The sequence below is a fragment of the Dromaius novaehollandiae genome, chromosome 1 (assembly GCF_036370855.1).
Source record: "Dromaius novaehollandiae isolate bDroNov1 chromosome 1, bDroNov1.hap1, whole genome shotgun sequence".
NCBI classification, from domain to species: domain Eukaryota; kingdom Metazoa; phylum Chordata; class Aves; order Casuariiformes; family Dromaiidae; genus Dromaius; species Dromaius novaehollandiae.
This window is the reverse complement of record NC_088098.1, coordinates 33,248,706-33,262,524: the sequence shown is the minus strand read 5'-3', so window position 1 is coordinate 33,262,524 and position 13,819 is coordinate 33,248,706. Positions and strand designations below refer to the sequence as shown.

Below are 13,819 nucleotides of genomic sequence, written 5' to 3'. Positions count from 1 at the left end.
AATCTGTCACACACAGCAAAGATGAAGCGTAGACTGCTTTGGGGGCAAAAATACATTCTGTTATTTCCTAGGCAGAAAGTCTTTCTGTCTGTAAGGGGAAGGAAGTTTCAGGGTTTGCCACATACTTGTAAGTTTAACATTGGGAGATATTCAACAGTTCCAAAGTTTCTTAACAGATTATCAGAGCATTAGTAGAAACCTTGAAATCTACTGTTAGAAGTGACTGAACTTAAGAACTACATGATCTCCACATAGATGTGACTTATTAAGAAAACTTCACAGACTCAAAACTAGTTGAAACTATATGAAAGTGCTTAATACACCGAAGAGTTCAAAAGTTTCATTCCCAGCAAGATCTTAAGACCTTAATTCAGGTACCTGTCTGAGGAGAAGGTTTAAATCTCACAGATTTCAAAAGGCAGCCAGCTGATCCCTTTCCTGCTGACCCCCAAAATCTGATAAAGCTCTGTGCCATCTACGTGTCTGTTCAAATAATCATTTAATACTGTTTTGCTCTCTTTGTACCTAATAAGTATAGCATTAGTTATATAGCATATATATATACACATATGCATGTACATATTATAACATGTGCATTACAAACATATTTAAAAGGTGAAAACTAAAATCCTATTTAATTAAAACAGGCATTATTTTTCTGATCATGCCACTTTCTAACTCCTTACAGTACTGATCCGAAAAGGTTTTGTTCACATTAATCAGTTGAGCAACCAGCAGAACTGAGAACTATACTACTTCCTTTATCAGCAGCAAAACTACTACCTAAATTCATTTTGCAGAATTTTCATTAACGCTATTAATATAAAAATCCAAAAGAACAGAGTAGACAGAAATAATTTTAGAAAGGGCTGAAGATAACAAATAGCTGTGAGCAAAGTTTCCCTCAGAAATTGAAAGGATTATTAGAAGCAGTTTACCTGCACACAGTACCTATCAAATCTGTCTAACAACTATAATAGAGCTCATAACTATTAATTTTAGACTACGTATTTCTCAATAGCTTTATCACACTATGACAGCATTAAAAAGTGACTGGGGCACACATATCAGCTGCAAGATAAGCATATAAACTACACTGCATCAGATGGAAATGGGACAGTAGTTACACTGCAAGTACACAGTGAGATTGTAAGTATTAGGAATCAGTTTAAAGAAGCCTCTGCCTAAAAGCAGTTCAAAAACTGGCACTGTTCCAAACCTGTAAGAGCATTCAACTCCTGATCACTAGCCAAATCCAATCACGATTAGAGCAAACGCATATGATTCAAATACCAATTTATCAGTTGAGATCTGACAGACAGAAAAGTAGGATACCAGTTTCCTTTAAAACTAAAGTGGGGGGGGGGAGGCTTCCAGAAGCAGGAAACAGTCTTACTTCCTCACAACTGTATTGTATATCCTATCATAGGACTGCTGCTCACCTCAGACTTCTATATATAGACGCACAACTCACCGCAGAAAAAGTCCCACCTCTCTATGAACACCTACCAGTACTACTCCATAAATACAGCCTATCCAAACTCCACACAACTGCAAAGAACTTCATTCAAAATATTTTATTAGCAAAGTAAACTATATAAACTGCTGTCAAGATGCAAAAGGGAACACATAAAGTCACACACAAGAATATGCTAAACACAGAAAACAAGCAAATATCAAGAACTGTACGTGCAGTGGTTATTTTAATCTTCAGCATGGCAGATATAATGAAGCATTATTAAAAATACTAACTTAAGAACTACATTGCCCATCTCCTTTGCAGATCTTGAAGAAGGTAAACATTATCACAGCAGGGAAAGTGGTTCAGCAGCTTAATAACTTACAAAGTCACGCATTAATACACTGAAGAATGTGGAAATGAGACCTCAGCCTCCCTCTAAAATACACACTTGGCCTTCTCTTCAAATGATCACAACCTTTTCTTGATTATATGTGGCCACGCACAATTTCTCAAACACACTGGTATTCTTCTGCAACCTGTAATCATACATAACATGCTCTGCTAAAGTATATCACTTCACGCTTCTCAAAACAGCACGGTCATTAGCTTCAATTCACCTGTTAAAGTGTTTAACACTTCATATGACATTAAATAGATTATCACTTAATTAAAACTAAAGTCATACTACATATGCAATTCCTTTCTTCCAAATTGGCAGTGTCTTTTTCATATCTTCACAGGTACCATTCTGGTTCTGCAACTTAATCTCAGTTTTTCCTTCCACCGCTGCATGGAAAAAACATTTTAAAAAATGGCAACTCACAGACTACTGACAGATAAAAAGTTAAATTCACTGCATAAATACACTAAAAAAAACATACTGTTAAAATGCATACTTTTAATTAGAGAGAATATTCTAATTTCTCTTCAGTTAGGGTAATTTTAGTTATCGAGATAGCTGAAGTTTTGAGCTGCAAGTACAGTAAACCCAGATTTGAAAAATAAAACATACGACCCAGTTAAGGTAAGCTTATTAATAGATTAAAAAAATAAATGAAGGAGAAAAAAGTAACCTAAGCTGCTCCGTCTCCCACGCTCCACCCGCCGTAAGGAGCTGTCCCGCAGAGCGCACACACGCACCGCAAACCCGGCGTGACTCCCCAGCCAGCACCAGTAACGCGCACAGGCAGGATCCGGACCCCAAGCCAGGCTACGCAGCCCCGGGTGCCCTGACCTCGCGGCGAAGGCGACGGCAGGCTGCGCCCGGCAGAGGCCCAGGGCGACGCTCGCAAGCGGCGCCGCAGAGGACGCACCGCTGCCCAGCGCCGCCGGGGCCAGGCGGGCCCGGGGCGGCGCACCCGCTCCCCGCCGCCGCCGCGGCACGGCGCCTGCTGCGCGCCCGGCGGGCGCTCGGGCCCCTCACCTCCTTCACGGGGGGGAATTTTTTGCGGCACTCCAGGCTCAGGCCCCGCAGGTCCCCCTGCATGTTTTCCAGCAGCTTCTTCACGGCTTCGGGGCTGCTGGTCCCGGACATGGCGCCGCCGGGCCGGCCCCAGGCCGCGGCGGCAGCTGCTCCGACGCGACGCGACGCGACGCGACGGAACGGCAGCGCCTTTCGTCCCACCGACGCGGCCCGACACGTCTACGCCCAGCACCGGAACCCGTCACCGCGGCCCCGGCCCCGCCGCCGGCCCCTCCCCCGCGCCGCCACCGCCCCCTCCGCTCCCACAATGCCGGGCGCCGCCAGCGCTGTGCGTCAGTCCGGTCCGCGCACGTCCGGCCCGGGGCGGAGGGAGCGGCGGTCGCAGGCTGACGGACCCGGCGGCTTGATGGCGGCCCGGCGGCGGCGGGTGTGGCCCGGCGGCGAGCGCTGGGCCGCCCAACGGCGGCGCGACAGGTACCGCCGCGGCGTCCGGCCGGGGGGTGGAGGGGGGCGGCCGGGAGCGGGCGCAGCGCGGCCTCCCGCGGTTTCACGACAAACAGCAGGGAAAAAACTCTATCGTTTGGCGGGGGGGGGGGGGGAGGGAGCCGCGGCGGCGGCGGCGGCGGCGGCGGCGGCGGCGGCGGCGTCCGGGGCCGAGGGGAGCCGCCATCTCGGGGCGGCGCTGCCCCGGGCTGGGCGGCCGCCGCTGGGCGCCTCGCTGAAAAACGCTGTATTTCGTGAACCTGCCTTACAGGGTCCCCGGTGAAAAACTGTGAAACAGGCTCTTCGGGTTCTTGGGTTTTTTGAGGGGGTTGGTTTTTGTGGTGGGGTGTTTTTTTTGGTTTTTTGGGTTTTTTTTTGGTGAAGTGCTTCGCTTTCTTGTGCAGACTTTAACTTTTGCATGCTTTGCCATCTTTTTCTGCCCACAACGTTTCTGTGCTTTTCTCCACGCAGGAGTCGGAGGGAATTCTCAGTTGATGGGAGAAACGGAGGGGCAGCGCCTTTGCGGAAGCAGGACGGAGGGATGCGAAGATGCCTCCAGAAATGCCTTATTTGCAGTACCTATATGACAGTGTCCCCCTAAAAAGAAAACAAAAATTCTTTTCAGCTACCCAAGCCATGTTTCAACAGCAAGCATGCACACAAAAATCCTAAGATCTTCAGCCAGTATCTGTAGCTTTTTGTAATTTCCCTCTGTAACTTCAGCTGCTGCAAAAGCTTCAGTCCCAAACAGATTGGATGCTTTTGTGGAGCTTCTTTGTAGAGGACCCCATTCATCATCAAACAGGTAACGTTTCGCAAAGATCTTTGGTCTTCACTGAAATAATTATTTCTGCGTATCCTAGTTGTTGTAAATCTGGTACTGCAGTGGCTCTCCTGCTATAGTGCATAATGATACTGTAGTAATTCTGTAACCCCAGAGAATTAGAAAACATTTCCAAGTTTCTATAGTCTGTAGCTCTAAAGCTTGAGAACATTGAAAAATTTTACTGAGAACAAAATGGAGATTATTGGATTACTTGAAGTAATTGTATTTCAAATAATGGATTTTTCTCAGCCTTCCTTGAAAGGCGAAGTTTTATTCAGAGATGAATCTGAGAATTCATTTCATCTTCTTTATTGTCCTTTAATGTAAAAAAGAAAAAAAAACTCATAAATTTGAGCATTGTTTTGGAGGTTGGTTTACTATGAAACATTGCAAATCTTATAGTAAATTAAGAAGAATAGGCTCCCAGTGTAATTTACTCACACAGTATTGTTGTGTTGTTCTTCTACTAAGCATGCTTACCTATAGACAAGTATCTTTTGGTGTGCTTTACAAGGCACGAAGTACAGGATTACTTTATGAATTATTTCTTATTTTAAAACTTTCTTTTGTTTGGAGTTTTTCACATGCCTCTTTTGTACAATTCACCGTACATAGGTGTGAGTTCATCAGTACTTACTGAGTCTACTTGTCTGCTTAAAATCAAATGAGAGTAACTTGTTGTGGAGTGAGGGCCATAAAACTGTTCTATAACACTGGGAGCTTTTGTAATGACAAGAAACTAAGAATTTGGGGTAGAATTTTTTTGGAATGTGACATCTTGAATTTAAGCTTCCCACTGTCATTATTATCCCTATAATCAAAATGAGTGAGAAGATGAGGAAGACTGTCATATGGCCATATTTGCCTGTTCACAATGGTGAGACAAGTGAGAAGAATTGAGACCAAGCATATCTAAAACCAGTAATTTAGGGTGCATTAGAATGTACATGTATGCTAATCTTGTGCATGTTTTACTCGTTTGTTTAACAAAAGAAAAAATATTGTAAACAGTCAATTTAGGCAGGGGACTACTCTTATGTTGTGAGTGCCTCATAAATTAACTTATATGAAAGATAAATAACTTTCTTCAATCAAAGCCATAGCGGTAGATTTTTTTCCACCTTTCCTCACATAGAAATGCTTTATTTCTGAAATAGAGAGTACTGAAGGTATATACTCAGTGAATCCACTGGTTGTGTGTTTTTTCCTGAGTTAATCCAAAGTATTTGAATGTCATCTTGAGTTAGCCAGACCAGCGTGGGGGTAGTGGCTCAGCCTAAAAGAGTATAAAAAATAAACAACCAACAAAAAGAACTTTGAAGAGAGCAATGGGCTCAAGCTGGTTTCAACCCACGTATCACTTCCCGGTGACTGGAGATGCCTGGCATTGTGATGGTGAGCATGTTATAGACACCTGTAGTGATAATCAGATTTGTACTGTGACTCAACTGTATATTGCAATTGCTATGTTCTGCAAAGTGTAACTTACGCTTGCATTGTGATTTCAGTACATTGCTGTATCATTCTGCTAAATCCAAAAGCATGTAACATCAAGTATCTACAAATAAGTAAATTTGTTATTAAACATTAAACCTTCCATAGATGAAATATCTAAAAGAACCTGGTCAGAGTATTGTACTCTGACAGTTGTGTTTGGAGAAAAAAAAAAAAGAGGGGGGGGAAAAAAAAGTAATACTTTGATAACTATTACAACTCTCTAAGAAATAAATGCTTTTTGTGTTAGCTTGTGTTTCAATTAGTACTATTTGTGTACAGTGATGGTTTCTTAATCTAAAGCACATTATTTCATGATGTTAATTATTTTTATCACATTAGCTCACGTGTTATAATACTTGCTGCTGACCGGTCTTTTCTTATTCCAGATATGTAATGGCATAGAATTGGAACATGCTATAGGCTCTCTGTACTTGCAATGGCTTGATAGCAACCTTGTCACCTCTGTTAAATGTAACATCTGAAATTTTTTTAAACGTGTTTTTGGCTGACATTCCACCCTTTTGGCTGGGTTTAATATGGCTCAGTTTTGCAGATCAGGAAAAAAAGGACCAGATGCTACTCTCATCTGCAAAAATTATTCATGTTCTTGATTCTTCAAATCTGTAGAGTTGTTAGGTATTTTTCTTTTCCCTCACAAAGTCTTTGAGCCTTTCCCTGACAGCGTCATTGAAGTCTATTTAATTTATCTCATTTGGAAATTATTCCTTCTACTCACTCTATAAAACTATAAAGCTTTACATTATTGTTACATGTATTTTTTAATTTTTCATTTTTTTTTAAATGCCTCGATGTAATTTCAAGTCACTTTCGAGTCAGTAAGTGGAATAGTTTGTGTGGACATCTCTGAGGGCACATTTTTGACTAGCATATTAAAAATGCTAGTTGGCTGTTAAGCTTTGTATTGTGCTATGGTTATTATATTGTTGTTTGCTTTGTTATTAAATTATATGTTATTTTGTGATGGACGGTGAGTGACTGGAATCATTCACAGTAGCTTTATGACCCTAATTACCAACAAAAGTGCTCATGAGACTTATTATGGTTCATTCAATTACCTCTTGGAACCACTGTCGTGATCATTCCCAATGATGCGCATCAGTCCTTTTTATTATATTAAAAATGGGATAGCACTGAGCTGTATTAATTTCAGGTATCTACTCAGAGCTGTAGTCCATCCTAATAGCCATGTACAGATTCAGACTTCGACTATGAGAACATGGTTCTACTGCTGCCGTACACAGAGGCAAAACCATCAGATTTCACTGTGGCAATAGAATTGGACTCAGGCTGCTTGGAAGAACTGTACTTTTTCCTCAGAGTTCCTCCTTTCATTTTACTTATACTCCAGTACACTTCTGTAACTGATATGCATCTATATATGGAAACAATACTAAATGAACTTCAGGAGATGAAATATCGTCAATGGTGTGGTCAAGTAAAGAGGTTTGCAGGTGTCTCAGATGTTTTCTCCCCTGTGAGTTAAGGATCGGGGTGGAAAGAATTTTGCCTCATAGTAGATTGAAAATAGACACTGAATATCAAAAGACAGTGAAATTTTAGTTTAAAAGAGAAAGTGTGAGGAACAGCTTAATACAAAATCTTTCCTGTAATCCTTCATTTAAAAAAAAATATATATATATATATATGCTCTGCATTGGTCTGTGCAAGCACAAACAAGCCTGGTAGACACCCTTTACTATGTGAGCACTTCATAAGCACCTTTTTAAATTACGGACACAAGAAGTTGTGCGAGAGTATTATTCTGGCCACAGATGGTTAAAAGCAGAGGTAATAACCCTCCCCCTAGTACCTGGTTTTATTTTTTTTAGTCTAATATGAGCCCTCATTCCTTTTGGATGTGGCTGCATTGAAGATTTATATCTACCAGCACCTCAGGGATTTAAAAAAAATGTAATATTCCAGTGTGAATTCCTCTTGTGCATTTAGCCCATGTTCCTTTTTGTTTAGATATTAGTATTTATTTACATGTTAGTACAAATTTTTCCAAGTTTTGTTTGTATGGATTTTAGTACATGGTTTTTTAAATCAACTACAAGAGCAATCCCTATTGCTGTCAATGAATCATTCTCTTGGTCATTTGCAAGCTATCAGTAATTATCTAATGTTATCTTTAAGGTCACTGACAAAAATTTTAAGTAGCAGATGCCCAGAATGTTAGACCTATGACATATACTGGATACTCAGCAATGATTCCCCCCCCCCCCCCAATTACGTTACAGTACAATTACTTCAAGTCCTACACACAAATCTCTCAACTGGAGGCTTAGATGCTTTTACGACTCCCAAGTATACAGCCAGCAGAGCTGTTTTTTCCTCTTTCCTGCTTGAATCTCATCCAAACTGATTCATGGGGTTTTTTTGTGTTGTCCTTTTGAGTGCTACTAAATGAATCAGCTGAACCTGTTAATGTCTTTTTCTAACAAAGTGCTGTTTTCCACTGCTTGAATTAATTTGTTGATAGAGCTAATGGTGTAACAAAAGACTAGCATATATGACATTCAGAAAAAGTTATCAGCAGCTCCTGTACTCTTCATGTTTATTTTACAACCGAGGATGAGTGAAAATTGATGAAAAACTTTTCTGGATCACACAATAAGTATGTGGCTGGCTTGGCAAAGAAACTGCACTGTGTGCAGGAAACTGAAACTGTGTCTCATTTTCTTACATAATATGTATTATCTTATTGATTAGATGACTGAACTACTATCTGTTCAGGCAGCACCTGTGGATTTTCCCTGCAGACAAAGAGAAGCAGCAGTCACCATAGCCTGTAACATGGGAGGTACACAATACATTTTTTCTGCCAAAGGGAGGAAATAGAGAAACTATGATAGGGATGACATGACACTTGCTTACATTGAAAAATTCCCTGCTGAACATCTGTGCTGCTACATTAACAATTAGCACAGCATGAGAGCACCATTAGAGGATGGAGAACCTTCAGCGATGCTGCACTTCAGATCAGGATTTACTGCAATCTTTATATCTGTCATTAAGAAGATAGGTTTAGAAATAAAGGCACAGATCTGTTGAAGCAAAGTAATTCTGATTCTAGGTGGTGTTTTTTGATCTAGACCTCTTGCTGTAGACAGTGGATTCAGCTGCACTGCCTGGAGAAGTCTTTCCCTGAATATCTCATTCTGACTGCAGAACATGTAACGTAAAAATGCCTGTGAAGAATGTCAGAAATATGCATTTGCGCTGCAGTCTCTCTATTTTGCTGCTCTCTCAAGTATTTGCCAAAAAATTCCCTATGTATTTTTAATCTTTCCCCTTTTATCTCTTCTTCAGCTTGTATGAAAGTGTAGAAATATTTCCAGACACCCAATAGCCAACAGAATCTACTAATCACAAAGCAATATGAAAGAGAAGGGTGTTCCCATGTGTAAAAATAAGTTTTTTGACTGCTGCAGCAGAGAGGAGAAACCACTGTATGCTTTCCCTAGGCTTTTGTGAATTCTTAAGAGAGCAGTACCAGATTGAAGTGTCGGTGCTGCAGATTGATACTATTACTACAGAAGAGTTTCTGTCTACTGAGTGAATTGTTAGGTCCTTCGTGTTGAGAGTGCTTGCCAGGAGCGACCTCTGTGTGTGTTGCACGCACTTAACCACAGAAGTAGCATGGAGGCCAGCACGCTACTTAGGTATTTTTTTCCTCACGTTTCCACTGCTACACTGCTAGCATGGCCAGCTTAGTTTGTAGCAAACTCAGATCAGTCTAGAAAATACTCATGGCCATTTACTTCTGAGCACCTCCAGCACAACTGTCCTCACAGCTAACAAGTGTGACCACTCAGTTATTTTATGGGCAGGTCTTTCTCTAAACTGTATGGATTAGAGGTTTCTTAAGGTGGAGATCTTTTTCAAGAGCTTCTTGGTATAGCAGCCTTGATTTACTTTTTTATGTTGTGCTTATCTTTGTTGGTTTATAAAGATTATAGACCTCTTGAAACACTCCTTTCTCCATTTCATTCAAAGGACTTTGCCATTTGTATAAATATTTGCTTGGTTGCACATGTGATTGTGTTTATAAGCAGCAACCTGAAAGAATTTTGTTACTCAGCTTGAGTCAAAACAGATAAACAAAATGAGCATACTTCCAGAGAATTTGGAAGACGTAAAAAAAAAAAAATCCAATAATAAGGAGCCATATGCTTTTCTTTGTAGTAAAATGATTATACGGATCACCTCAACATGTAAATACGTAACATCCCAAATGAAGTAGGACTATGCCACAGTACGTATCTATGTCCTGGGTCATGTAGGAGCAGGTACACCTGCATCCAGATAGGCATACATACTGCCAGTTCACAATTATGGCTAGACTTTTAGGAGCATTTCTAGTTGTATTAAGAAGTATTTCACAGATTGGAGCCCTTCTTAGGAGTTAGTTGACAGGGCATTGTGGATGAACTTGCCTGCCTCCTCGCACCGGTATGTGGATGTGTTCTTCGCTTAACACTAACTCAAGCACAGGAAATTCCAGTTCTGACTACTCCTCATTCCCGCCAAGAGCCAAGTCCAGGAGCTGCTGAACAAGTCATGAGGCGGCACGTGCAGGAAGCTTGGGGATACCTGTCCGGCCAGTCTGAGGCCTGGCTTCCTCTTGATGACATGATCATCAGTAGACTCCTGTAGCCATTTATTTGTTTAGGAGACTTCACTCACCTGCCCTTGTCCTAAGCAACAAAACTGCACCATAAGCTAAGAAGATCTGATTTTATTTTATTATAAAATTAGCAGTTAATATATATTAAGTATTGACAAAATCTACTAAAATGTCAACAAATGGCTTTGCTCCTGATCAGTTCAGTCACACATGCAGGATACAAATGTATGGTGGCTTGAAGATCTTATTTTGATGGTGACAAGATGATAAAAAGCTGGACCAGCATTATTGGTAAAGTCAGAGTAGTGTTCAGAGACCATGGCACTTCATTTTTCTCCCTTCAAGATGTTTGGAGCCTTCCCTTGCAAATCTGTTCCCCAAAATTATTAACACAACTACTGCTCTCCTCAATGTGTCATCCAGTACTAGGACACATAAACTGCAGTTTTCTAGATAATGAATAGTGAGGGTTCATGTAAAAAATAGTGGGTTTTTTCTATTACTGCCGTATTTCAAAATGTCCTCATAATGTGCTTAAATCACCTGAAAATTGTTTCCTTTCTAGTGGTTTTCTGTATATTTGCTAAGAAGTTAAATCCACTGCTGGGAACCACATTACTGTGGTTTTCTTTCCCTACAGGACAACGCACATCTATCAATAATTTCAGTTCTCAGCCTCCTGTTAGTCACTTTTGCAATATTTCCTTTTTTTAGTCACAGGATTCTGCTTTCTTACTATGTATTTGAAATCCTGTACCTCATCCTTATTAGTATTTTACAGCTACTTTCTAGTTACCTTCGTCTTTTATATTCATGCAGTTTAGGCTTTTCCATATTGCTGACTTTCTTCTTAGCTTTGATTCATTGTTTTCACATAAATTCATAGTTCTCCCCAATCTCTTTCTCTTTGCCATGAGTTGTTTTGCTTTTGTCTCCTACTAGTGTATAGTCATATTAGAATAGTTGGTGTGTTTGTTCTGGAGTGGATTGTGTATATTTAATTTAAATTTTAAGTCTGCTTTGTTTTCTTCTAACTGTACATTTCTTCTCACAGAAATTTTTTTGGATGAGTTTATTGGCTAAATAAATTAAGTTGGTATCTCTATGTGGGCTTTTTATTTCAAGAAAAGAATACCATGTCAGTCAAGTCCTAATAATATTGTCAAAAGCTACTGGGAAAACTTAGATACTATAATCCATCATACTTGATATTAAGGGAGCAGTTTACATAATAAAAGATGAGCTTTCTATATGACAGTCTCTGGCTGAGCATGAAGTTAACCAAACAGAAATCCAAAGATTATATAGACAGGATGACCAAATGCTTCCCATTGTAGGTGGTTCTACAGATTTCTTTGGTTTATCTATCTCTTAATCTTGGCCACTTTATCTCAAAAATATTACAGAAATCTCTAAGGTTACATTTCTTGAAGACAACTTCTAAGGCATTATTTCCTATACTAAAAAACAACGTGTACACCTAATATCAAACTTCGTAAAAATCAGTTAATTCAACAGCTCAGAATAAATATTTTATAAAGAAAATTCTGTTGTCTTTATCCCACCAGTTGACTGTGATTATGTATTGTGTATTATGGGCGTCAGAAATCTGAATGATTGTATTAGATCAAAACATTTCTATTGACTTTACTGCCCAGAAGTTAGCTTGATTAATCTAAAATGTTCACAACATTTCTTTCATTGAGAATTTGGAAAACAAAACCTTTTTTAGTATATAAATGTTTTTCTTTTACAATAAAAAATAAAAACATTCATATATCTGGAAACACATTGGTGGTACAGAATTTTTTAAAGGGAAATAGAAGAGAAAATCAAATGGCCATTATTGACAATCCAAATCCACTTTTGAAAGATGTGCATGAGAATATTTGTGCTTAAGTTGCTCATAATTCCATGTCTGAGGGATAGATGCTTCTGTGTGCTAATAGACTTTAAAATCCATTCAGAAGTAGGGGGTTTTTTTTTGTTTGTTTTTTTTTTTTTTTTTTGTTAATCTAATCTGCTAATAGGTGAGCCTGAGCACAATTCAATAGAATAATAGAATAGTCAAGAATAATAGAAATTATTCAGATTAGAGTGGACCTCAGGAGGTCCTCTGGTCCCACCTCCTGCTCAAAGGAGGGCCAACTTCAAATTTAGATAGAACTTCAGAGTTCAAACATGTTGGTCAGGGTCATATCCAGCTGAATTTTGAGTATCTTCAAGGAAGTCCATCATGCTTCTTCCTTTTTACTAAAAAACAGGTGCTTCTTCATAGATTTTCTTTATTTCTTTTTGACATATAAAATAAGAAACTTGTGATACTAAAATGATTTTAATAAGAAAAGAATGGTGTTTTGCACATCTAATCTCTATAGGATCCTATATATAGTGAAGCTTGGTTGTTCAAAAGAGGTTATAATTAAAGATGTTATATTATCACATTATCACATTATCCCAAATACAAAGAGAATTAACAAAAGCTGCAAGTGAAAATGCTTTTTGTCGCCTCCCCCCTCAGCTTCTACTATGTCAAAATCCTTTCAGCATCTTTAAATATGTTGTTGCTGCTTAAGCGCTACAGTCACGAGTGCATTAGAAATCCTTGCTCTAAATAATTGCTTTGAGTCAAATGTGCATGACTGGCACAGAAAAATCTGAGGCAAATCCTCTTGTGCTGCAGAACGAGGAAGCATCAGGGAAATATATGCATAAGAAGCAGAGCAGCATGTCTGCTACGAGACGTGTGGCGTGTGTAGCCTGTCACTTCCAAAGGAAAGTTTAAATAGTAGCCGGCACAAATTAAAACATGCAAAAACATTGATCTATATATGCACGTAAGAACCTGAAGGCTAAGGACTGAACATGGGACTGTTTCAACTTACTGCTTAGAATTGTATTTAGGATCCATGCCATTCATAACAAAGTTATGCAGGACATTAGTCTCACCAAATAAATAGGTTCATGTGGACACTGCATTTACTTCACTGAGCAGCTATTAACACACATGAGCACATTAGTCAGCATGAATGGTGACACTTTACTTTTGATTTGGAAATACAACTATGTTTTGCCACTTCTATTGACATGTTCACCTGTAGCAGAATTATATTTAAGGTGTATGGAAACCGATGTTTCAGCTTTGGAATGGGAGGAGCAGAACTAAAATAGGAATCAAGTATCTTTTTATTTTATTTGGTGGATTGCACAAGAAAACTAATATTATATGAACTGTCTTAAACTGTATGTTTCTTGAATGCCACTGAGAACATACAACTTAGCTGGCAGAAGATATTGTTTTGTTTGTATTTGCTCTTAATAAGTCTAACTGATACAGAATTACAAATTACTGTCCTTTCTATTTGCAGATTTTCTCCTCAGCTGAGAGAGACATTCACATTTACAAAACACCCCCAGAGTAATATGTATTTTGCAACATTGACAGATGTTAAAAGCTAGTACAACTCATCTGAATTC

General features: G+C 39.5%; 1 protein-coding gene and 1 long non-coding RNA gene across 7 annotated transcripts in view; both read right to left on the bottom strand.

The window, feature by feature from the left end:
* MON2 (MON2 homolog, regulator of endosome-to-Golgi trafficking) overlaps nt 1-3,016 on the bottom strand; it is an 86,016-nt gene extending 83,000 nt beyond the window's left edge. For all 6 annotated transcript variants that reach the window (XR_010388174.1, XM_064508388.1, XM_026092379.2 and 3 more), the window contains exon 1: nt 2,886-3,016. Coding sequence is in view for 5 of the 6 variants with exons in the window: in XM_064508388.1 (XP_064364458.1) it covers nt 2,886-2,996 (111 nt within the window). In the remaining variant the exon portion in view is untranslated. The remainder of the gene's footprint in view (nt 1-2,885) is intronic.
* Nucleotides 1,563-2,879, bottom strand: LOC135327803 (uncharacterized). The gene is made up of 2 exons (XR_010388183.1): nt 2,536-2,879; nt 1,563-2,248 (listed from the first exon to the last, which is right to left on the bottom strand). It is a non-coding gene; the product is annotated as an uncharacterized LOC135327803 (long non-coding RNA).
* Nucleotides 3,017-13,819: the final 10,803 nt, after the last annotated feature.